A 24,330-nucleotide genomic window follows, 5' to 3' on the forward strand; every position below is an offset into this window, starting at 1 on the left:
TCTTGGAACAAATGCGTTTGACGGCGGCTCCATTGGCTCCGTTAGACTCGATAAACATTCCAAGGACCCTGATAGTGTCCAGCCGCGGAACTGGGGAGCCGTTACCGGTGAATAACGTAATGTGGCTTTCCATTGCTGGCTTCCAGGACCGGTGAGAACCGCCTCTGGGCCTCTTCTTATACAGTAAGAGCTCGGACTTAGCGGGCGAGCACCTTAGCCCGGTGGGGATGAGATAGCGCTCCGTCACATCGATGGCCTCTTGCAAAGCACTCTCGACCTGACCCTCACATCCGCTGAGGCACCAGATGGTGATGTCGTCTGCGTAGATCGTGTGGTTAATGTTCGGGATTTTGTTCAAGGCCCTCGACAGGTTGATCATGCAGATATTGAACAGCGTCGGGGAGATCACCGCCCCCTGAGGTGTCCCTTTTGACTCAAGGGTAATTTCGTGGGTCAAAAAAATCGTCAATCTTCAGTCTTGTGGACCGCGACGAAAGGAAGGAGCGCACAAAATTGTACGCCCGCTTGCTGACGTGAAACTCAGACAAGCTCTTGAGAATAAAGGCGTGTGATATGTTGTCAAAAGCATTTTTCAAATCCAATCCAAGAATCGCCTTGGTGTCGGTGGAGCCGGAGTCAATGACCTGGTGCTTGATCAGCTTCATGGCGTCCTGATTCGAGAGCCCCGACCGAAAGCCAATCATGTTGTGGGTATAGCCTTCGTTAGACTCGAGGTGGTCAGTGAGGCGGTTGAGCATGGCGTGCTCGGCCACCTTCCCGACGCACGACGTCAACGAGATTGGCCTAAGATTCTCGATGCTCGGTGCCTTACCCGGCTTGGGTATCAGTACTGTGCAGGCCGCTTTCCAGCTCTTGGGAATGAGACCGCTGCGCCAGATTTCGTTGATCTTGTTTGTAAGAAACTCGATCGAGTCGTCTTCGAGGTGCTTGAACATTTTGTTGGTTACCCCATCTGGCCCAGGGGCGGATCTGCTATTGAGGGATGCGAGAACCCGCTTGACCTCAGCCACGGTGAAGTCCTCGTTCATCAATGGCGCGTCGCGCCCCTCGTAGTTGGGAAACTGGGGAGGTACCGGATCGTCCGTGGCCGCCAGGTACTTGTCTATGAGCTGCTCCGTGATCGCCTCATCTGGAGTTGAGTCGGTGGCCAAATGGACAGCTTTCGCCAAAGCTCTCTTCTGATTGGACTTGGTGTTGCCGTCGTGCCGTAGGTGTTTGAGGAGTCTCCAGCTTTTACCGGTCTTGAGTTGGCCCTCCATAGAATCACAGAGCTCATCCCATCGCTGCTTGCATAAGACCTTGCAATGATCTCCTACCGTTTTGTTGATTTCGGACATTTTCTTGCGCAGTCTTCTGTTATGGCGCTGAGTCTTCCATCTCGCGAGCAGTGCCTGCTTGGCTTCCAACAGATGCGCGAGCCTACTGTCCATCCTGGCCACCTCCAGATCGGTTGTCACCTCTTTGGTGGCACTGGCCACATCTTCTTTTAACCCGTCGCACCAAGAGTCTAGGTCCGCATCCGGGGAAAGGGCGCGCTCGGAGCGGTTGGCTCGGAACAAGTCCCAGTCGATGAACTTAAAGGTCCTTGTCTTGTTGCGGGCAACCTCTATGAGCACTTCGATGATGCAATGATTGCTACCGAGGTCGATAGCTGTGTTGGTCCATTTGACGTTTTCCAGACTCTTGACAAAGGTGAGATCCGGGGTTGTATCTCGGCACACCGAGTTCCCTCTCCTGGTTGGGAAGTCCTTATTGGTTACCAGTGTCAGATCTTCCTCCGTTGCCGTGAGCCATATGTCTCTACCCTTCTTCGTATTGGTGAGGTAACCCCACGCCTGATGCTGCGCATTGAAGTCCCCCATGACGACAAGAGGTTGACAGCCGGCAAAATGCACGGCCTTCTTCAGAAGACCACCAGCCCTGGCTCTGTGTACGCTGGGCCTGCAGTAGACATTTAATATAAAAATACTGTTCCTTCGTAAGCCAAGCTTAGGAGGGTCGACTAGGAGTTCCGTCATGACGTACTCGACCCCATTGTCCGCTGGACCGAGGTCTCGTTGAATGCACGTGAACCTTTTACTGACCAGAGTGGCCACCCCCTTCCCCCTTCAGTGGAAGCCACAGTGTCGAAACCGGGAGCCTGATGTGTGATGATGTTCATTGAGGTAGTAATTTTTTCATCATAAGACAAATTCTAGCATCTTGGATGCTAGAACTTACACCTCATATAAACACTTACACCTCATCTAAAGTTAAAGCAAACTTTTTTTTTGTACCCGGTTCACCTTGCATGCCAGATGAACAACGCATGATGGGTAAAGAACATTGCTAAAAGCAATGTGCTGCTCATTACATGTGACAAAGTACGTGCACAGAGGGGCACGAAAATCACGATAAGGAGATGTATTCCACGCAAGTCGCGATTCACCCGCTCAACCTGATACAAAATATGTTTCTCTAGGGTATCAAATTATACAAATGTTGCTTCCTGTAGGTGACAGAAAAATTGTTTTCTCAAATAAATTAAAACTAATTATACTTTTCAGTGAAAAAACTGAGTATGATGCTCAATCGTAGGTCATTTGCTGTTTATTTCTTTGAACAACAATGGCGTGTATACGGCGCCTCAACAGAGGCCACAATATCCCTTTTGTCAATTAGAAGATTTGGTTTTGTAGCCTATGTACCTCACACAAGCAAAGATATATATGAGAAAAATACGTTTACCAAGAATTCTCTACATATGATTTATACATTTCAGAGAACATCGAACTTTGTATAGAAATTTCTGAATGCACTCCAACTTTGCCTATGTTCTAAAAAGTAAAGTATTTAGTGCTGGCATGAAGGACTACCTTACAATAAAAGCGCGGTGCTTGAAAAATGCAACAAAGCAAATTTTCAAAGAGTGTGCAAAACGGTTTGTTGATAGATATTTTTATATCACATGTTTCTTGACAATTTTGTGAATTTAAAGTGATGGCCATACATAGAAAAACTGCAGGCTAAAATCTTTTGGGAAAAAACAGTGGGAATAAGTTCATCTCTCTGTGAATTTCTCAGATATTTTATTGAGGTAAATTTTTGGTTAGATTTGTGGTTGATTGTGCCATACATATACTTATGAGTATAGCAAAGTGTAAAAATGGATTATCTAAGTTTATAAAGTGAAATACTCATAATTTCTAACCAATAGACACCGGTTTTCTACCCCGTAGTTTTTAAAAGTGCGAAAAATGAATTTGAAGGCCAGAATTTTCGGTGAAACTCCTTTCCATTATGAACATGGGCGACGCGCCAGCTGATAGGGTGGTTTCCTCTACAAAGCTGATAAATCACTTAGGCGTATTTAGGCTACACAGCAGTATGTAAGCGTACAAAAAAACATCATTATTAAACTGCAAGCAAAACAAAACCATAATGCGTGGTACGCCTTAATGAAAAGTTGGTATTCTGCAGTGCACCAGTTAGTAGGCACGATTACGATATTAGCCGAAGTCATCATGCTCCCTATGACCCTAAATAACATGACAAACTCGCTTTCAATTGTAATTTTTCTTTATCACCCTGATCATATAATAAAATATGAATAATTTTGTCATTTCTCTATATATGATCACTAGAACACAATGATTAGACTAGTTCCCGAAAAAGACCGCATGGGATCTTTTTTGGGATTCCTCAGAGAATTCGTATTGTCGATCTTCTTCAGGAACTTAAGATTGTTTAGTTGAGACCCTTCTTGCTTACGCAATTTTCAGGTGCAAGTAAAAGGAGCGAGCATTTTTGAAGATTTTAGTGTGACTATTGTTATGTGGCTTGTGCAACACAACATCACAAATCTTTAAATGGCCCCTTCAATGATATGGCGGGAATATCAGTTTATTGGTTGTACGATTGTATTTCAATAAGGCTACACACTCGTGAGACACTATAGCAGTCATAAATTATAACATAAAAATGCTTTCTCTCCGTCAGGCCAAACAAAGTTTTCGAACATTCAATAAAGAGTCGGGCAGAATAGCTAACGTTAACAAAAGCCTCGGAATTGTTATAAATAAACGTTGGAATGCTGTCGGCAATACATCGTGCAGCTAGTTTAAGCTTGTCGAAAAAATTAACCCTCTAAAGCATCATACCTTGACATTTTTACTTCAACCTTAAGGTAAAGCTGGTTAAAAATTGGCAGATCCCGCGAACACAAGAAATCCCCGAAATGCGAAGCACGAATGAAGAAGGTTCATATGTCATTGTAAAATTAAGCCCAACTTTGAGAGGCAAACTTACATTATGCCGCACATTACTTCTATGTGATGATTAACATGTTTACGCCTGGTGTTTATGTTTGTCGTCCATTCATGGCCCGTAATACTAAAATTAGTATATGTGAAGCTAGGCAAATGGTCACGAGCGCGCTGTGAACGTAGCATGTAGTCATGTCGTACAGACACGTATATTATGATTATCATGTTTGGATGTGTCATTCACCTCCGTCGTCCATTCATGTCACGTTACACCTAATTTGGTATACGTGAAGCTAGTGAAGTGGGTGCGAGCACATCGTGAGTGTGGAGCAGTCATGGTATTACATAACAAGCGTGTAATGGTTATCATGTTTGCAGCAGTCATACTTCTTTCTTATTCATTGACGACACGCAACACCATGTTTGGTATATGTGGAACTAGCGATACCGCCGCCAGCACTCTATGAGCGTAGCAGGTAGTCAAGTTTTATGCACGTCACGATTGTGATGCCTGGACGCGTAATTGACATTTTTGATCCCTTCATGTCATGTAATACTAAGTTTGGTACAAGTGAAGCTAGCGAAACGACCGTGAGCGCACCATGAGTGTGGCGTGCAGCCATCACTTGCGTGACATGCACCTGATGATTTCCATGGAAAGGGCAATCGCTTACGTTTGCCAAGCACTATTGTCATACCATACAAATTTTGCAAATTGTCGTGTGTACAAACCACGAAAAGAGCTGCAAGACCACAACATGTGAATGATGACACTCATGACATACATGTTATTATTTTTATGTCATGGCTAGTCAATTCTGGTCGTCTATAGTAATATTATGTGATAACAGCATTGGTATAGATAAGATTATCGAAATAGCCAGGAGAGCTAAAGCTGATATGCACCTTGATAGATTGATAAGCAGACAGATATGGTCAAAGTCGCCGATGTTCTCTAAGAAAAGCTTTGCAGTTATTGAAAATACAGGGTTGTGTTGATCTCGCCCGCTATTCTCGCTGACTATTTAATTCAAGAAGCCTCCAACGTCTTTTCGGTACGACCGTTGCATTCAATGAGTCATTTCTTCCTGTCGCCATCGAGGAATGGAATAACTTACCGGAAGCCATCGTCTCAGAGCGTGACTTGTGCGCATTCAAACAACTATTAACAGCTCACTTAAACTTGGAAGCCCATTAAAACTCTACCACTGTCACTGTATTTTGCGCTCTTGTATGTGTAAAACTTGTGCGTCCATGTTTTTCTACTTGTATAAGTACATTTTCTGTGCGTCTGTTCTCGGATCTTGCAAAAGTATTGCTCGTGTGTTTGTACAACTTTCTATTTTTTTCCTTAATTTTGTATTTAGAAAATTGTCCCCCCCCCCTTATGTAATGCTCCTCAGGGGCCCTTAAGGGTCAAATAAATGGTGATGATGATGATGACGATGATCTCTATTTGCTTGAATTTGTCTTTTTTGAGTGCTACATTGTGCTCTTTCTAGCGTCGACACCATAGACGCCCCACTCGTGGAAGTCCTGGACGAAGAACGGTGAGTCATTTATTTCAAAGTAAAAGAGGTAATACTCTATGTTCATAAGCCCCGAGGGAGGTGGGGCTAGTCAAGCTGCTATAGCGCAGCTTTTTTCCTACTTTCCATGCCACAATTGTTTCTTGTTTGTGTAAATCACGGTGTATTGTTGTGGTGAAATAAATTTCAACTTTCAAATTTCAACTTTCAACATGTCTTCTGCCTTGCTAACACTTATACACAGGCTCACAACGGAAGAACTGGCATTATTACGGGCTGAAAAAATTATCAGTAATTTTTTCTTGTGCGTTTCCTATAGCTGACCCCTAGCCTACAGTGCAAAGAAATTGTTGGATCACCAAATGGCGTTCCTAGTAAAAATTTGTACACCTGTCGTCGTGATCATCATCATCATCATCATCGTCGTCGTCGTCATCATCTTCATTATCATCATGGTCGTCATCGTCATTGTCATTATCATCAGCCTGATAACAAAAACTACAAGGCGAATGCCTGTCTCATGATTCGCCAATCAATCTTGTCTTCTGCTGCCAAGCTATACCTGCCCTCTTTTTTATTAAAATCTGGTCACGTAATTATCTGTCTTTCTCTCGTGCGTTTATGTTCTCTGGCAATCCAGTAAGTTATGCTTAACGACCAGCAGTTATCCTAGTTACGTGCTACGTGTCCGGCGCTTGTTCATTCGTTCTTCTTGATCTCAACTCTTGATCTCAACTTCTTGATCTCAACTTATTGATCTCAACTTCTTGCTCTCAACGCCGGTTTGTTCTCTAACCCACTGTGCTCTTTTCTGGTCTCCTAAGGTTACGTCTATCATTCTCCCTTCCATCGCCTCCTGCGCTGTCCTTGATTTAGGCTGAACCATCTTTTAGGCCTCCATGTTGGGGCGTTGTATACCTTTTTCTTAAACGATAGTGGCAGTTGACCAGTCATGAGATAAAAATGCTTGCCAAATGAGCTTCACCCTATTCTTATACTTCTAGTTACTTGAATATAGTGGGTCGGCTTCTCCCTTATTACCTGCCACAAGTATACATGCTCCTTTACAATTTGTCTCATGGCAGATGCACTCGACTGCTGACCCGATGGTCGCGGAATGCAATACCAGCCCCTGCAGCTGTTGGTTCAAAAAAAGTGGATATGTTGTATGCCCATTTTCTCAGATTTTTGTGCACGTGGAGAGTCACAGGTCGTCAAAATTTCTTCAGTCTTCCACTACGGCCTTTCTCACATTATCATTGTGGTTTTGGTACATTAAATTTCACATGTTGGTTTTATTTACATCTTCCCTACGGAAAAAACAGCGCGTCCAATGCCTCCCAATGCGTTTCAGGGTGCTGGGTAAGACTGCAAACGCTGTACAGTGTGTCCCAGTGTGATACAGCGTGCCGAGAGCCACTGGGACAAATTGTACAGCGTGGCCAGCGTCTCCCAGTGCACTGAAACACACCAGACCACACTGTACAGCGTAGCCCAGTGTCTTAAAGCGTGGCGGGAGGGACTGGTCACGGTGTGAACTCTCTGCCGCGCAATGGAAACATTCGCCGCACATAGGAAGAAACTAGGCGTTATTGGCACATTTTCTCTAAGAATTATTATTAAATCACAAGATGTGGCACGTAAAATTTACCAATTAACATCGTATTCTCATCTATGTGCTACACATATATATTTTTATTTTAGTTAGGCAATGAATGTACGTGCGAGTAGGGTAAAGCAATAATTTGTTGAGCACGCGGGTCAGGGGCACCACCAGGAATTCGTGGGGTGGGGACCCTAACGACAATTGTGTTTCTGTAGGGGGGCAAGAAGGCACAGAACTTATGCGCTGTGTCTGACAACTCATGAATGCCACCCCTGGCACGGGTGCGCTTTCCTTGAAGTGATATCGAGTTTCGTCACTGTATTTCATAAACGTCGTCGATAGAACTAATAATTCGCAACACAGTATGACAGTATTATCACCTTGATAATCAAGACCAACCTACTCTAGCAGTGAGTCGTTCCGGCTCGTGCCGCAGAAAGCCCCTTTTCCCGGATGCAGTTAGCTACTGCAATGCCCAATATCGGTGTTTTTATCATCTTATTGGTATATTCAAAAGAGAAAATATGACCACTCATGGTTCAGTTATGATCGAAACTACACTTTAACGGTGATTAGACTCGTTTTAACTGAATATCTACGATCTTCACGGTGACTGTGGCACACGAAGTACTACCCTAAGCTCAATGGTCGTTTCGGCTAGAATGAAGTCCTGCGCCTGTAGTACGCGGAACCTAAACTAGAAGGACAGAAAATATTTTCAGATGACCGAGGGACGAAATCTACACTGCAGTGTTCAGTGAGCAGTTCAGATGAACGCAGTTTCCTACATACTTATGACTACCCATATAGCGAGTCACTGAAATTGCAGCAACACATCTGCGATCACGCTAACAAGCTTTGCAGCAAAACGTGCCAGAAGGATGTTGTGCAAGGCAACCCATAAAATATAAGCCAACAGTCACCTGTTAGCTTGGCGCAAGCATGAAGAGACTAAACACTGCGTTTCTGAGCGACGAAAAAAAAATCAGATACTTGAATTAGTTTGAAGATGACGAAAAATACATTCCCTCTCGTCTTTCAGATGTGTTGCAGTGAAAGACGAGAGTGAATGTATTTTTCTTCTGCTGTAGTGTAGCCTAATAAAGAAAATAGTTCAGGTGTCTTGTAGTGGGCAGCGTGTTAACCTCAGGATGATGAATGTCTTGAGGTTGTGGGTTCAACTTCAGCTGAACTACTTTTTTTCTTTTTTCTTAGCTGTGTTTGTGTTTCAGCCTGATTATAATGTGCGCATGACGGAGCTCAAAAAAAGATATAAAAGCTGGATTTCGGCCGATAATGGGTGTCCCAGTGTGCAATGCCAGCGCGCCTCGTGTAGCGTGCCAGAGTTGCAGTGTCAGCGCTACAATGGTCTAGTAATAAGGTAGAGCGCTGGGTCACCGCCACTGGGTTTTGTGATAGGGTTCTAGTGTCTCTCTACCTTCCGTTAAGCGTTTTTTTCTGTTGAGACTGTTGCACATTATTTCATGCATATAATGTTCAGAGCTACTCTTCTGCTTTCCGCCTGCAGTTCAGTACCCGGAGCTGTAATTCGTCCCCTATATTACAAATTAAAGCACTGTCATCATCAAAACGCTGGTTACTAAAAAATTCCCCGTTAACTCTTATCCGAAACTCTTTCCAGTCTAGGACCCAGAAAACGTACACATGCGGTGAATAGCATTGAAAAGATTGTTTCTTCCTTCCTTGCATCCTTCTTAGTTGGAATTATGTCGCTTTTTTCCTGAAGAACTATGGTGGCTGTCGATCCGCTGTTGATTTTTTTGAGTGGGTTTACGCAGGGTTTGTCGGCGTTCTGATGCCGTTGTGCCTGCATTATTGCTGATGTCTCGATCGAGCCAAACACCTTGTCGTATGTGTATGGGTTGTAGTGTATGAATTCCTTGTGTAGGGGTTGTATACCGCGCATTTCTTTATCAGCTTATCGATACTACGGTTATGGTCTTTCGAGGAGTTGCCTGTACTAAATCCTGCTTGATCCTGTGGTTAATTTATTTCTAATGTTGCCTTAATTCTGTTAGAAATTACCTTTGTAAATGGCATATATACGACAGAGAAAGCTTCTGGACCGGTAATTCTTCAAGTCCTTCTTTTCCCCTGTCCTATAAATTAAAATGATGGCAATTTTCGAGACTCCAAAACGCTTCCCATCAGCAGACGCTTCGTAAAAAGGGTGGATAGTTTTTCTAACACAATGTGTGCTACATTTTCATACCGATTTATTGTTAGCTGATTCTCACCAGCAGTTTTGCCTCTTTGCAATCCCTCGAATGCTTCCTTGACTTCTTTTATAGTTGTGGGATGTCGTCTGGATTAGTGCTACTTTTTCACTATGGTTATGGTTGTCCCAGCTACTCTACAGGTCTGTGTAAAACTCCACCACTACTTTAGCTATATCGTAACTATATTGGTAGTTGCTTAGTTGCTTCGGCTTCCTTGTCCGTATTGAGCATAGATTCGGTTTTTTGCCTAATAACTTTGACAGCGGAGCTCTCTTGTTTCACTTGTGCTATCGTCGCCGTAATCGTCGCCATGCTGATGGTAGTAGTAGTTAGAGTAGTAGTAGTAGTAGTAGTAGTAGTAGTAGTAGTAGTAGTAGTACTTGTTGTTGTTGTAGCAGCCGCAGTAGCGCCGGCCGCACAATGAAGGGTAACAAAAGAAAGAGAAGGGATCCTTGAGGTCACGCTTCTACAGTGAGTTTGAACTAAAGTGTAAAGAAAATCAAATGATCACGGTGATGACTTAAGGTGCTCCGTCCCAAAAAAATGATATGCGTGTTCTTGCAATACTTGATTGATTGATTGATTTATATGTGAGATTCCATGTCCCTAAACTGCCAAATGATTCCTTGCATTACTGGGACACTTTATTTCATTACTTCAAAGCAGAGAAAAAGGCAAAAAAACAGAGAGCACAAAGTTGGCACAATCCCGGCTGTTATGGCAGCGAATTATGGCAGCGGCTGTTATGGCAGCCCCCCTTACCCCGACGCAAGACCTTCCATGAAATGCCATTTGCTGCCAATCGGTAAAAGAGGTTTCCGACAACACACGAGCCAAATATTGTAACGCAGAATGCGGCCTGCAACTCGCAATAAATTTTAAAATCAGCTGAAAATCGCTTTCTCTTCTCTCGATAAATTACGCAATAAGCATAAAAATCACTCGTAGTAAGCCTATCTATCAGCAAATGGCTGATTTGAACATGGCACACTCGGTCAATAATGAGATCGCCACGGGAGGCCGTCACTTGTCCAAGCATGCGCGCGCAATCGCACTGCACAGACAAAGCCGCGTATTCGAAGAAAAAAAGAAAACGTGCTCAAGGTCACAAAGCGCGCGTGACGTTTTTTTGCTACCCCTTCCATACCTCCCTGCTTGGCTTTCAGCGCTTTCGTCGGGACGAGAAAATAGAGAAGGTTGAAAGTTGAAAGTTGAAATTTTATTTCACCAAAACGATACACCGTGATTTACACAAACAAGAAACAATTGTGGCATAGAAAGTAGGAAAAAAGCTGCGCTATAGCAGCTTGACTAGCCCCACCTCCCATTTGATTTGAGGTGATTTCAGCGAGTGACAAATAGACCACTACGGGGTGTCGAGATGAGCGCACATCTACGCATTGATTCTGCCTTCTGCTATACTCCTTGCTGGTCTGCTGAGTTCAACCTTTCCTAATTTTATCACCAACGTTTTTGCTAAGTTAAGGGGAAAACCCGGATACCAATTTTAGCCCAGGACACCTCCCTTTTCTCCCTTTCCAACCAACATTTTGCCTTCACTCGCTAATCCTCTAGCAGGTGTAACACGGCTACAGACCCCTGCGCCGGCACGTCCCGCCACCGCGCCGTCACCATGCCCAAAGCCATGATAGATGGAAAAACAATCACTGAAGAGGAAGCCAGTGGGCCTGGCTGGACTGGCGCATCCCGATGTCGAGCAAATTTTTCAACTACTACCGCCGCCAAGCAAGCCCCGCGAACCGGAGCTGTGACGAGAATTGCAGCCGCCAGGCGGCTTTCCCCACTCCCAACGAATCACCACCATGTCATTGTTCGCCCCAGAGGTGGCCTGATTGTACGTAGGGGCAACAAGCTTAAGTTATTGCAAGCTATACTACTCGCTGAACGACTCCCGCCAACGGCGGCCGAGAAAGATATTGTTTGCACAAAACGACACCCATAATATCTCTTTGATCAGCACGCCGAACCTACAAACAGCCGAAGCCTACGTGAAAGTGCAAGAAATCGTTCTCGTTGAGCAAGCACATCCAGTATCCGCTTATGTAGTGGCGTCTGGCACCACCAGCTGAGGCATAGTCCAAGGGGTCAGCGCTGACTTTTCAGGCTCAGAGCTACAACGCCTGATCGTCTCACCACACAACCCCCCGTCAATAATGGGAGTACGAAGAATTAAGGAAACAACCACCATCATCCTCCTCCTCGATGAACTTAAAGTCCCCAACTATATGCGCTGCAGCATGCTCCACTGCAGCATGCTGCGTTGCACGCTCTACAAGCGACAGATCGACAGCTGCCGCAACTGTGGCCGCGTCGGTCATCCACAAGATGTCTGCCCTACCCCATCCGAGAAAGTCGGTGAACAGTGTGGCGTCAAACCCACTGTGCCCGACCATCAGTGTGTGACACCAAAGTGCGCATCTTGCGGCCAGACCCACATAACGGGCGACCGCACATGCCCAAATCGCTATCAAGTCCCTTACGTCGTCCGATGTCGATGCCGCCGCAGACGCCGGTGTAACAACAACCAACAGACCCAAGAAGGCTTGGCCACACAACAGCCGACGTCCAAGCAACCAGCCCCGAATCCGCCGACAAAGCACCTGCCTACCACCACCAGATCCCAATTGCAACGTCTACTTGTGCCGGTCAAGTCGCCGGTAAAGATGAGACTCGCAGTTGCGCGTGGTCGAGTAACTTGCCACAGCAAGGCGAGGAGACCATTTCGATGTGGGGGGAGCCTCTCCTCACTTACAACGATATTCTTCGTCACTAGAGAAACGTCCGTCGCACTCAAAGCGCCCCACTGCCATCTTTCTTCCGAGATGAGGCCATAGCGTTACGCCAGCTACAGACTAAAACATTTTCCAGTCTAGTATCACTTCGTAAATTCTACCCGCATTGCTATGCAGACCCTTGCTCCGGCCGTGAAAACTCACCCACGACCTTCCGTTTCTCGATCGAGTGCACTGCGCACGTCTTTCCTCTCTTACTTGATTTCCTTCACGCGTTACGTAACGAGGAGCTGTGGGATGATGCTATACGCGATGGACCTCCCGAGGTCCTGCGAGCTCCGATATAGAATGCCCGACTGGTCACTGGATTCGTTCAAAGGACACCAGACTGGGGGTTCCTCCCACGTCCTCCTTCTCGATGCTTTAGTGAATAAAGACGTTTTTCTTCCTGCCACAGCATAAAAACGATCAGATTCGTGAGCTCAAACGCGAGCTAGCAGTGCTGCGGCATCTCAGCAATTCTTCATAGACTGCGCATCCGTCAATATGGTCTGCGCAGAATCACAATGGCGATGATATATAAAACGTATATGCGACCAATGCTAGAATTTTGGTGTGTATTGTTCTCAGGTGGCCCTGCTTACAAAATCAAGCCCCTGGTTATGCTTGTACGAGAAGCCTTGAGATTGTGTCTAGGACTTCCAATGTTTGTAACAAACAATGTTTTGTATCAGGAAGCACGATTACCTACATTACCCTGCCGCTTTCGGATCCCAACGGTTCAGACATTTCTGAAATTTTATAGTTATGCGCCAAGACGATCTGAATATGCTTTTATGAATGACCCAGACACCTTTTTTCTTGCGCATTGGTCAAGGTTTCGAACGCCTCAGATGTCTTTGGACCAAAAACAACTGTCACATGTCAACTGAATTTCTTAACTTAACTCTAGATTTCAACCTCTTTCAAACTGTTCTGAAACCTACACGTGGTACGAACACCCTTGATCTTATCCTCACGACCGCTCCGGAAACAATACGTAATACAGATTACCTGAACGGATTCAGTGACCATAATTTACTCCAAGTAGATATAAACATACCCCTTACCGTAGCCGGTGTACATACAAAGCAAATTCGGGACTATAATAAAGGCGATTAGCAGGCAATTAACACAAAGCTAAGGTTATTTTCCGAAAACACTCTCCTGCCGTGTTTCCACAATAGATTCGTAGAAGAGAACTGGCTACTTTTCAAGCAAGTTTTGTGTACGTTAGTTGACAAGCACGTTCCACTGGTTAAAATTAGCAATGGTAATTCAACTCCATGGTTCAATAAAAAGCTTCTGAGAATGCGGAATAAGAAAAAACGGCTTTACAATAATGCTAAGTGCTCGGGTAGTTCTTCTTCTTGGCTTAAATATAAAACCTGCATAAAAGCATATTGCACAGCTTTAAGTAAGGCTAAGCAAAAGTATTATTCTAATTATCTACCCACACTACTGAAAAACAACCCAGCTAAATTTTGGAAAGTCATAAACCCCTCCAGCGAAAACCAACACATCTCATTGCATGACTGCAACAACGTCCCTCTCACAGCTAGCCAGTGTCCAACAGCATTTAATTCCTTTTTCACTTCTGTATTCACGAAAGAGAACAGTACCAACATACCCAACGTAGCTGAGTTCGATTACCAATTTATGGAACCAATAGATATTCAATTAGAAGGCATAATTACAGCCATAAATAATCTTAAGTTGTCGTCTTCATGCGGCGTGGATGGAATCAACTCAAAGGTGCTAAAGAATACGGTAACGGTCACAAGCAAAATACTACTTCATATATTCCGGCAGTCTCTCGAAACAGGCATGCTACCGTCTGACTGGAAGCTGGCGAAAATAATTCCAATATTCAAAAGTGGAAATAAAACCTCATGCGAAAATTACCGTCCTGTTTCCCTTACGTGTATTTGTTGTAAAATTCTAGAACACATCATCGCTTCACATATTTACAGGCATCTGGAATTCAATCATTTCTTTTTCAAAAATCAGCATGGTTTCAGAAAGGGCTTTTCGTGTGAGACTCAGTTGTTTGAATTTACCACAGAGCTTCATGCAAATATGGACAATAATAATCAAACTGATTGCGTGTTCCTCGACTATTCGAAGGCGTTTGACAGGGTTGCACACTGTCGCCTGATATCAAAACTTTCCGCCCTGAAATTAGACTCCCGTACATTATCATGGCTTCGCAACTTCCTGTCGAATCGTCAGCAATACACAACAGTTAACAATTTGTCTTCTTTCCTATCTGACGTTTCTTCAGGTGTACCACAGGGCAGTGTACTCGCGCCATTACTCTTCCTCATATTCATCAATGATCTTCCACAACATGTCTCTTCTTGCATCAGGGTGTTCGCTGACGACTGCATTATTTACCGTCCAATTAAGAACAGTGAAGATCACCTGTCACTCCAAAACGACCTCGACTACATAATGGTTGGTGTAGTGCATGGCTGATGACACTAAATGTCTCAAAATGCAAAGTAATGTCGTTCACACGTAAACCTAGCATATCCGAATTCTCTTAGAGTATTAATCATTCCATTCTATCGACTGCAACACAATATCGGTACTTGGGCGTAATACTGACACCTAATCTATCCTGGTCCGACCACATTACGGCAATCTCTGCCAGCGCCTCGAAATCACTAGGTTTCTTGAGACGTAACTTGAAAGCTGCACCATCAGGCATTCGCAAATTATCTTATTTGACACTGGTTCGCCCTCAACTAGAATATGCCTGTTCGATTTGGTCTCCCCATCAAAAATACTTAATTGACTCATTGGAAAGAATCCAGAATAGAGCAAGCCGTTTCATTGCCAATAACTACAGTCCGCATTCTAGTATATCACAAATCAAACAGGAACTTTCACTCCCAGTCTTGAACATTCGTCGCGACATTGCCCTGCTGTCATTCTTTCATAAAATTACCTATTCTTCCCGAATCACCGTTACTACTCTGCAAAAACCATATCTCACTTCACGTAGACTACACAATCATCTTAGCTATTCCCGTGTATACGGCTCAACAAACGCGTTCAATCAGTCCGCACTTCCACGTGCTATCCGTCTGTGGAACAGTTTGCCTGACGACATTGCATCCCAGACAAACTTTGACACATTCCGTCATATCTTATCAAGCCACTTCACATGCCTCAGCAAGTAGATGCTGTATCATAATTCATTGGTCCGTATTGGTTCAATTTTGTGATTGTCACATTCATGTGCGCGAGGATTCTGCCTTGTGGCCGCTGCTTGCGCAGGAAATACAGTGTTTCGCCCACGGTTACTATGCGTGTATCTTTTGTACATGTTGGTGCTTTTTTTTGACTTATTATTTTCCAATTGTTTCTTTTGTATTTGTTTTAGTTTGAGATGTACATAAGTAATGCGCCCCTTACTCAATTGTTTCTTTTATACTTTTTTTTATTTTGAAATGTCTATATGTATTTCCCCCCTTGCTCAATTGTCTGTCTTGTATATTTTTTTCCAGTTTATTTGTATATATGTATTGCCCCCCTTACTCAATGCCCCCCATGGGGCCTGTAAGGTACTTTGAAATAAATAAAAAATAAATAAAAAAAATTCGATGACATTTTTTCCTCTCAGCCCAAATTACAATCTTATAGGCTCTTGAATAGCCGACTGGAGGATTATCTTGCACACGCAGAAACAAAAAATATTATAGCACCAGATGCTTCAGTAATGAATGAAAAGACAGGTGTAGGTATACACTACCACTAGCTTGACTGATATTTTTCATTAGGATTACCAAATTTCACCCCAGTTTTTCAAGCTCAACTGTTGGCAATAGTTCTAGAGCTGCGAAAGCTACCTTTGAATGCCTAAGCGTTATCACAATCACATATTCCTTGTCAGTATGTACGTCGATTACGGCGTCAACAAAATCGATCTTCTCAAAGACGCTCTTATGCTAGTCCCTCCTCAGCTGCAGCTCTTCAAAGTAGTATGGGTACCTAATCATCACGGCTTAGAAGTAAATGGAATCGCAACCCTCAAGCACGAGCAGCTTTGGAAGAGCCAGTGATATCAGTCCTCCCCGAGGTGGCGACAATAACTGCCACAATATACAGAAAACTTTCGCTTTGTGCAGACGCTATGGAAGCAAAAATGTCAGCACCAAAATTTACTCACTAGAAATTTTCGTGGAAAATTTATTGGTGTCCTACAAGACAGTTGGAAGGCATAACAACCAGATTTCAATGTTTGGTCCCCCCGTTAAAAATCTATTCACATAGAGCTGGTCTGGCAATATCATCGCTATGCGACTTTTGTTCAGAGTCAGAAACAATAGAGCACCATTTTTTATCATGTCGCCTATACAAATTGCTCAGAAAAAGACATTTAGTCCTCCCATTTGCTAGCCTGGGGCTGAACTTCACAATAGAAAATATTCTTTCCTTTGTTGCTTCCGTTCTGGGCTTCAGCCACGAGAACGTTTTCTCTGCCGTCTGCAAGTACTATATTGAAAGTTAAGGAATTAGGCTTTTATTTGCGTGATTAATATTCCTGCAAAACATGTTTTAACATAATTAGGAGCTTTGTTTAACTACGCTAATTACTATTCAAGGTAATGAATGATTGTCTGATCTGAACGAGTGATAAACAACTATTTCACTCCTTTCATTCTCCCTTGGGTGTCTTGTCTTTTTTTTCTCTGGTGGGTGGTTTCGATATTGAATATAAAAAAACTTACTGATTTATGTTATCAATTCTTGGCCGATCCCCCTGAGTGGGTACGAGCCATGGCTGTAGAATCATCATCATCACTCACTAGAAACATGCAGCATCAGAGTGAACGCGCTGTCGAGACGCCGACGCCCGCCGCTCTGGCCGTTGAACTCGCTTCCACTAACCCGTGAAACGCTGATCACTCTGCGAAGCGTTGCATGACTGAGTACCACCCGGAGGAGCCCGTTACTATGCCTTATTTCATGAAGGCACTTTACCGCTTCTGCGCAGACATTGCAGCAGACAGCGCTGCTAATATGACCCCATACACCCTCCGGCTCATCGAACTTCACGCGTGCTTTTAAATACTAAAAGAACAGCACTAGACGGTTTGTGCGACAACCCCTATGCATTGATCATGGTTAACACAAGCAAGTTTTTAAATTGGCAGTGGAATAGCTTCAGCTTTCTCAAGCGGAAGGCAACCTTGCAACAATTCAATCAATGTATTGTCAATCGGCCTGCCGCAATTCTCTTACAGGAAACGCTAACCACCGAGCCAGTTTTGCGTACCTATCGCACTGAAGTGGACCGTCGAGCAGGAACGCGAGGGATACTGACGCACATTTTCAAAAAGTACGCCTATGTTTGCCATGAGGTCCGCCCGGATCTCAAAGACGAACACAATATGATAGAGTTTATTCCGAACTCAATGCTTAAAAGTCAGTCTTTATTCTCAACGTACATAGTACACCCCTAAACAAACAAGCTACATTTCAGGGCTTCATTCAGCGAGCGAATATTGCAGGAGAAGATATGTTGATAATCGCTGGAGACTTTATTGCCACGCATCCCGACTTTGGTTACCCCGGCTCTTCCGGTAAAAGTGAAGCCCTGGTAGCGCGAATGCACACGCATAGACTCATGCTCTTAACCAATGCCACTTCCGCTACACGGGTAGGTAACTCGGTTACGCGTGATATCCCCCTGGACCTCACTTTGGTTAGGCACGTAGGGAAACCCATGTGGACTGACCTGGGTGAGAATCTGGGAAGTCACCATTATAATATACAGATATTCGTAAATCTATCTACAAACAAGATGCGGCAGTTTTGCATAACAGACTGGTATTGTTTTCAAGAGCTCAGAAAACGCGACCACACTCAGTACAAAACTCTATCAGAACTCCTTGCACAAATAGAAGAGGACATTGAAACCAAACTGGAGGTAGAGCGCATGAATAGCCGGCTAGCTGACCTACTCGAAGCTAAGAAAGCACTACACGTGAAATGGCGCACGCAAAAGCTCAATCGCAGCTATCGTATAAAGATTGCCGACCTTAATGGTCAAATCGTGGAACATTGTCGTAACTTAGAGCGTCAGTAGTGGGACGAAGTGTGCAACTCGGTTGATTATCAAATGTGAAACGGGGCCACATGGAACCTGTGTAAACACTAGCTAGGTGACAAACCGTCGAAAGCGTTTCAACAATTCACGATAGACAGACCAATACAGAAACTCAAAGTCTCAGGTAAGACTGACACTCAAATCACCGACGAGATAGCTACGAGTTTCCTATGGACCGATCCCAGCTCCCCATCCGATTACCCGCCTGCCCCGGATGATATGCAGCAGGATTCCTTTGCATCCCCCTTCACTTGCGCCGAGGTTCGGGCTGTCATCTCTGAACTCAAGTGCCACTCGATCCCGGGCCCGGATGGCTTAAAGAGTAAGCTTCGGAAAAATTTTGCCGAGGAGGACATAAACGTTCTCACCGAGCACATTAACAGAATGTGAGAGACTGGTAACGTTCCGCCTGAATGGCCCGAGGCAGCCGTCATACTTATCTCTAAGCTGGGTAAACTGTTAGTGCTAGTATCACTTCGTACCATCCCGCTCACGTGCAGCGTGGGTAAGGTGGCTGAACACGTAATACTCAAGCGAGTCACAAAATGCGTTGAGGAGCACCAGCTTCTACCTATCAACCTAATTGGCCTTCGCCCGTCCCTGCCCACGTAGGATGTAGTGCTGTTATCAACTAAGAGCTCATCGATAATATCACCAAAGACCCTATGGCCATTCGAAGTCATTCGAGCGTGTCAAGCACTCTCATATACTCGACTTGATTCGCGAAGCAGGATTAGATACGCGTTTCTACAACTATGTTAGCTCGTTCCTGCGCGACAGGATGGCTACAATGCAACTCGGCTCATTGGGCTCGAAGAAGTTCAACCTAGGACCGAGGGGCACACACCCAGGGGCCATGATCTCACCATTCTTGTTCAACCTCTTCATGTGCGCTCCTTCAATACAGCTCTTACAGATCGACGACATCAGTCACTCTTTCTACGCAGACGACATCACCGTCTGGTGTACGAACGGCAGTGACGGCTATATTGTGGAGTGACTGCAAGACGCGGTAAACATGGTACAAACCTTCTTACGGTAGGCCAGTCTTTCGCTATCAGCAAAGAAATCAGAATTATTGCTATACCACCCAAAAGACAAGGCGCGTAGAGACGCATACGCGAGGATCAACGTTATGATGGTGGACGGCACAGCCATCCGCACGGTGGACCAAGTTTGCATGCTAGGCATGTAGGCATGGTCATTCAGGCCAACGGCCATAATTACGTCAGTATTTTTCATATTTCCAGGAAGGCTGAAGCAATGGCAAAATAATTAACACAGTAGCAAACAGGCTTGGCGGTCTATCTGAGGAGACTCTCCATAGACTGTTCCACGCTTTCTTCTTGAGCCCCCTCAACAACATGGCTTTCGCCCACCTGTGGTAAAAAAGTGACATACGCCATCTCGACGTGATCATCCGCCGGTCCGTTTAACAGGTGCTCGGTTTACCGGGCAGCGCCCGTACGGTCAAACTCAACGAGCTAGGCATTCATAACACATTCAATTAAATTGTACAAGCTCAAAAAGTATCTCAAAATGTAAGGCTGTCTTCCACTGCAGCGGGGCGACGGTTACTAGCCCAGCTCGTGCTCGAATCTCTCATATCCAAAGAATATCAGAGGCAGTTACCCGAAGATATGCACGCAAAGTTTACAGTATCCCTGATACCCCGTAACATGCATCCCACACATAGCGTTGGGAGATGTCAGGCACGGGCGCCAGTCCTACTCAGTACCGCAGTTGCTATGGAAGATAACATGGCCTACGTAGACTCAGCGCAGTGCGGCTCTACGGACAACTTTGTCTCGGTGGTTACAACACTCAAAGGTGAACATTTGTCGTCTGTGGCTTTATTTAAATTCAAACACTGATCACGCCGAGCAGGTCACTGTGGCACTAGCTCTCGCGGCCCTCGATTTCACTGCCATTTACAGGGATGCAAGCGCACACACAAGCCTTTATTACGGGCTCAGTTTGTCGGGAAACAACGTGCATTCTCTCTGGTTCCAATTAATCATGCAAAAACACAATCTGGTTCCCGGCATACGTTTGCCGACACGTACAAGGAGCCGTCCATAATGAGAACGAGTTGGCTCACTCCCGGGCACGAGGTCTCACGTTCCACGCCGGGGAGAACCACTCGAAGGCTGAGACCGTCACTCATTTTTTCAGAGAACCGTTACTACCTTTTAAAGAAATTTGCAAACACTACCAGTTGGAGTGGCGGAAATACCCACTCCCGCACCCTCACCTATTAGGACCTCAGTCCATAACTCTACGACTGTTACAGATCGGGACGTATGCATTGTCTCTAAATTGCTCTAAATACATGGATGTTATAGATCTAGGGTGCCCACATTGTGGTCATCCCAAATGTACTCTCCAACACATGCTGTGGCAATGTCCTGCTTTGCGCGAGAGCAGCGAGTCTCTCTCTATGGAAGCGGACTTGACCTGTCTCCTCACAAGCCACGACAAAGCAGACTAGCTTAGGGTCATCCAGAGGGCCCATGACATAGCCGTGCAGTATAACATCCCCGTCCCATCGTCGATGTAGCCCACAGGTGTCGTCCCCTCAGGAGGGTTGAGCGCCGCATGCGAATATTAATAAATTTCTTTGCCTGCCTGTCTGTTACAAATCTTTGTAACTCCGCTCGTATTGAACGGATTCTTGAATTTTTTTCAGTGTTGAATATGTGACTAAATACACCTTATCAACATAATATTTCAATAATGATTCAAAATTGTGTTTCAGGGCCCATTCCACTGAATGACCAATGCTTGAGCGTGTAGGAATTTTATTCGCTATATTTTTAGCGTTGAAGACTATTCAAAAAAGCCTCAAATGAACAGAAGGCAATTCTCGATTGACCGATTTATAGGTGCATTCCTTTTGAGGAGCCAAGTTCCTAAGACCCGCACAATGTTCACTGTCGCCGTTTTACGTCCCTGTTAGTCATCGGAAGAGCTGCGGCATTGCTTGAAAACTCTCTCTCAGCGGGAGTATCATTCAAGGTTATGCCAAAACCGTTCGCAGAGCACACGCAGCGCGCATACCGACCACGCGCAAGGGGCCGTGCACAGCTTGATTGGCTGCTAGAAAGAAACTCATACTTGTACCAGGCAGCGCTAGCGCATCGATCAATTGGTCTACACTTAGTAAAAGAAAATGACGCGCACTGGCTTCCAAGAAGCTTCTATTCATCATCGGCACTCATATTATGGATCTGTAGTATTTTATTAAACAGGTGGATTTCACACAGCCGCAACCTTTATACGCAACAGACCATATCATGATTGACAGAACACACTAATGGGACAAGATGAAATACAAAAATATTTACGCAGTACTCTATCAATGAGAAAATACTCACGACCCTATGCAAACGCCACATATTGCCACCTACTTCTAGTAGTGGGTCGTATTCCAAGGTGAAGGCACACACGACAGAGAAGAAAGAAGTGCGCGTGGACCCCCACTCTGGCAAACAAACCCAACCGACGTGCTTGGTTAGAGCCCTGTTGCTCGGACATCAATAAACCTTGTCGACACCCCCTGGAGCGACGTGACAATTGGTGGAGGTGCGGGGTAGCCCCTCACGCATGTTTCAGACCCCTCCTGGAAGCGGCACCACAAGCCCAGTGCGAGTCCACACTCCCGTTCATCGGACAAGCCGCAGGATCAGGGGATTTCCACCCAAAGCTGACCCTACAGTTCACACCAGTATGATGAGCACGTTCGTTCAAACCACTTTAACAGGAACGGGAAACCCCCCGGTAACTCGGTACACCCTCGAAAGTCCACAGGTTCCGACACCGTTTCATGGCACCGAGCTCGAAGACGTCGAGGACTGGTTGGTCGACTTCGAACGCGTGGCTGCTTTGAACGACTGGAACGAGGCGGCCAAACTACGGCGTGTGTACTTGTATTTGGAAGATGGAGCACGTACCTGGTACATGAATCACGAGGAACAGATGACATCGTGGCCCGAATTCCGCCGCCAGTTGTTGGACACTTACAGAAGTGCTGATCGCCACGAACGAGCGGAGCGAGCGATCCAGGCCCGCATCCAGATGCCCAACGAAACTGTCATGACCTATGTGGAAGATATGACGCGCCTGTTCCGACGGACTGATTCAAGTATGACAGAAGAAAAGAAGTTGCGTCACCTGAGGCGGGGAGTTAAGGAGCATCTTTTCGCTGGCCTTGTACGGAGCCCTCCGAGCACGGTCGCCGAGTTTTTGTCTGAAGCCGTCACGATGGAAAAGATGCTTCAGCATCGCAGGCGCTTTCTAGGCTTGTGCGCCTACTATCGAAGATTTATTAGAGGGTTATTGAAGATAGCGGAACCCTTGACTCGCCTTACACGCGACGACACACCGTTTGTATGGGCTACCGAACAACAGGCTGCTTTTGCCGAGCTACGACAGCGGATGCAGTCAGCCCCTGTTCTTGCGCATTTTGACGATCATGCTGACACAGAGGTGCACACTGACGCCAGTAACATCGGCCTCGGCGCAGTGCTCGTCCTGCATCAACACGGCAAATAACGAGTCATTGCCTATGCCAGCCGCTCACTGTCCCGTACCGAGGTGAATTACACGACCACAGAAAAAGAGTGTCTCGCGGTAGTGTGAGCGATCACCAAGTTTCGCTCGTACCTCTATGGTCGTCCATTTAAAGTGGTGATGGACCACCATGCCCTCTGCTGGTTGGTAAACATTCGTGATCCCTCTGAACGACTCGCCCGATGGAGCTTGCGTCTACAGGAATTTCATGTTACCATCGTATATAAGTCTGGACGGAAGCATGAAGACGCTGATACGCTGTCGCGTGCACCCATACCTTTAGTCAATCAAGAAGAAGACGACGATGACGGTTTCCTGGGCGCCCTTAGCTCATCTGACTTGAGCAGACGCCAGCGAGAGGATGAAAAGATTCGACCACTCATGACTATCTGGAGGGTCATAGCGACGTTATACCTCGCCATCTATTTCGTGTCATGACGTCTTTCTGCCTCCGAGGTAATGTCCTGTACAAAAAAAAACGCCCGTTATACGAGCCGCGCTTACTTCCTCGTCGTTCCGAAGGACATGCGGGACGAAGTCCTCTCCGCGTGCCATGACGAGCCCACATCTGGTCATCTAGGTTACTCGCGAACGCTCGCCAGAGTAAGTGAGGCGTACTACGGGACCGGACTTTCGGCAAGCGTGAAGCAGTACGTTAAAAGCTGTCGTGAATGCCAGAGTCGAAAGTCGCCACCAAGCAAGCCGGCTGGATTACTTCAGCCAATTGATCTACCCCACAAGCCATTTGACCAAGTCGGCATGGACATTCTCGGCCCATTTCATTTATCGTCCGACGGCAACAAATGGGTCATTGTTGCAACTGACTATTTCCCCCGTTATGCTGAGACACAGGCAATACCACGAACCACTGCTTCTGAGGTAGCACAGTTCTTCAAGTGCCACATTGTTTTGCGCCACGGTGCTCAATCTACAGTGATAACCGACAGAGGAACAGCATTCACTGCACAGCTAATTGATGAAGTTTTTCGGCTAAGTAACACTAGGCATCGAACGATGACTGCTTACCATCCGCAGAGCAACGGCTTAACCGAGCGACTAAATAAGACAGTCACAAATATGATCTCCATGTACATCGACGTCCAACACAAAACATGGGATCGCATTTTGCCTTATGTGACGTTCGCTTATAACACCGCCGTTCAAGAAGCAACCCGATTTTCACCGTTTCGCCTTCTCTATGGCCG

The 24,330-nt window shown here is 45.5% G+C and overlaps 1 protein-coding gene across 4 annotated transcripts in view; it reads left to right on the forward strand.

Moving 5' to 3' along the window:
- Nucleotides 1-24,330, forward strand: part of LOC142765401 (uncharacterized) — a 101,399-nt gene that overhangs the window by 66,160 nt on the left and 10,909 nt on the right. For all 4 annotated transcript variants that reach the window (XM_075866305.1, XM_075866307.1, XM_075866306.1 and 1 more), the window contains one exon: nt 5,768-5,815. In XM_075866305.1, the coding sequence (XP_075722420.1) occupies nt 5,768-5,815 (48 nt within the window). The remainder of the gene's footprint in view (nt 1-5,767; nt 5,816-24,330) is intronic.

This window comes from Rhipicephalus microplus, chromosome 6 (genome assembly GCF_043290135.1).
Source record: "Rhipicephalus microplus isolate Deutch F79 chromosome 6, USDA_Rmic, whole genome shotgun sequence".
Lineage (NCBI taxonomy): Eukaryota > Metazoa > Arthropoda > Arachnida > Ixodida > Ixodidae > Rhipicephalus > Rhipicephalus microplus.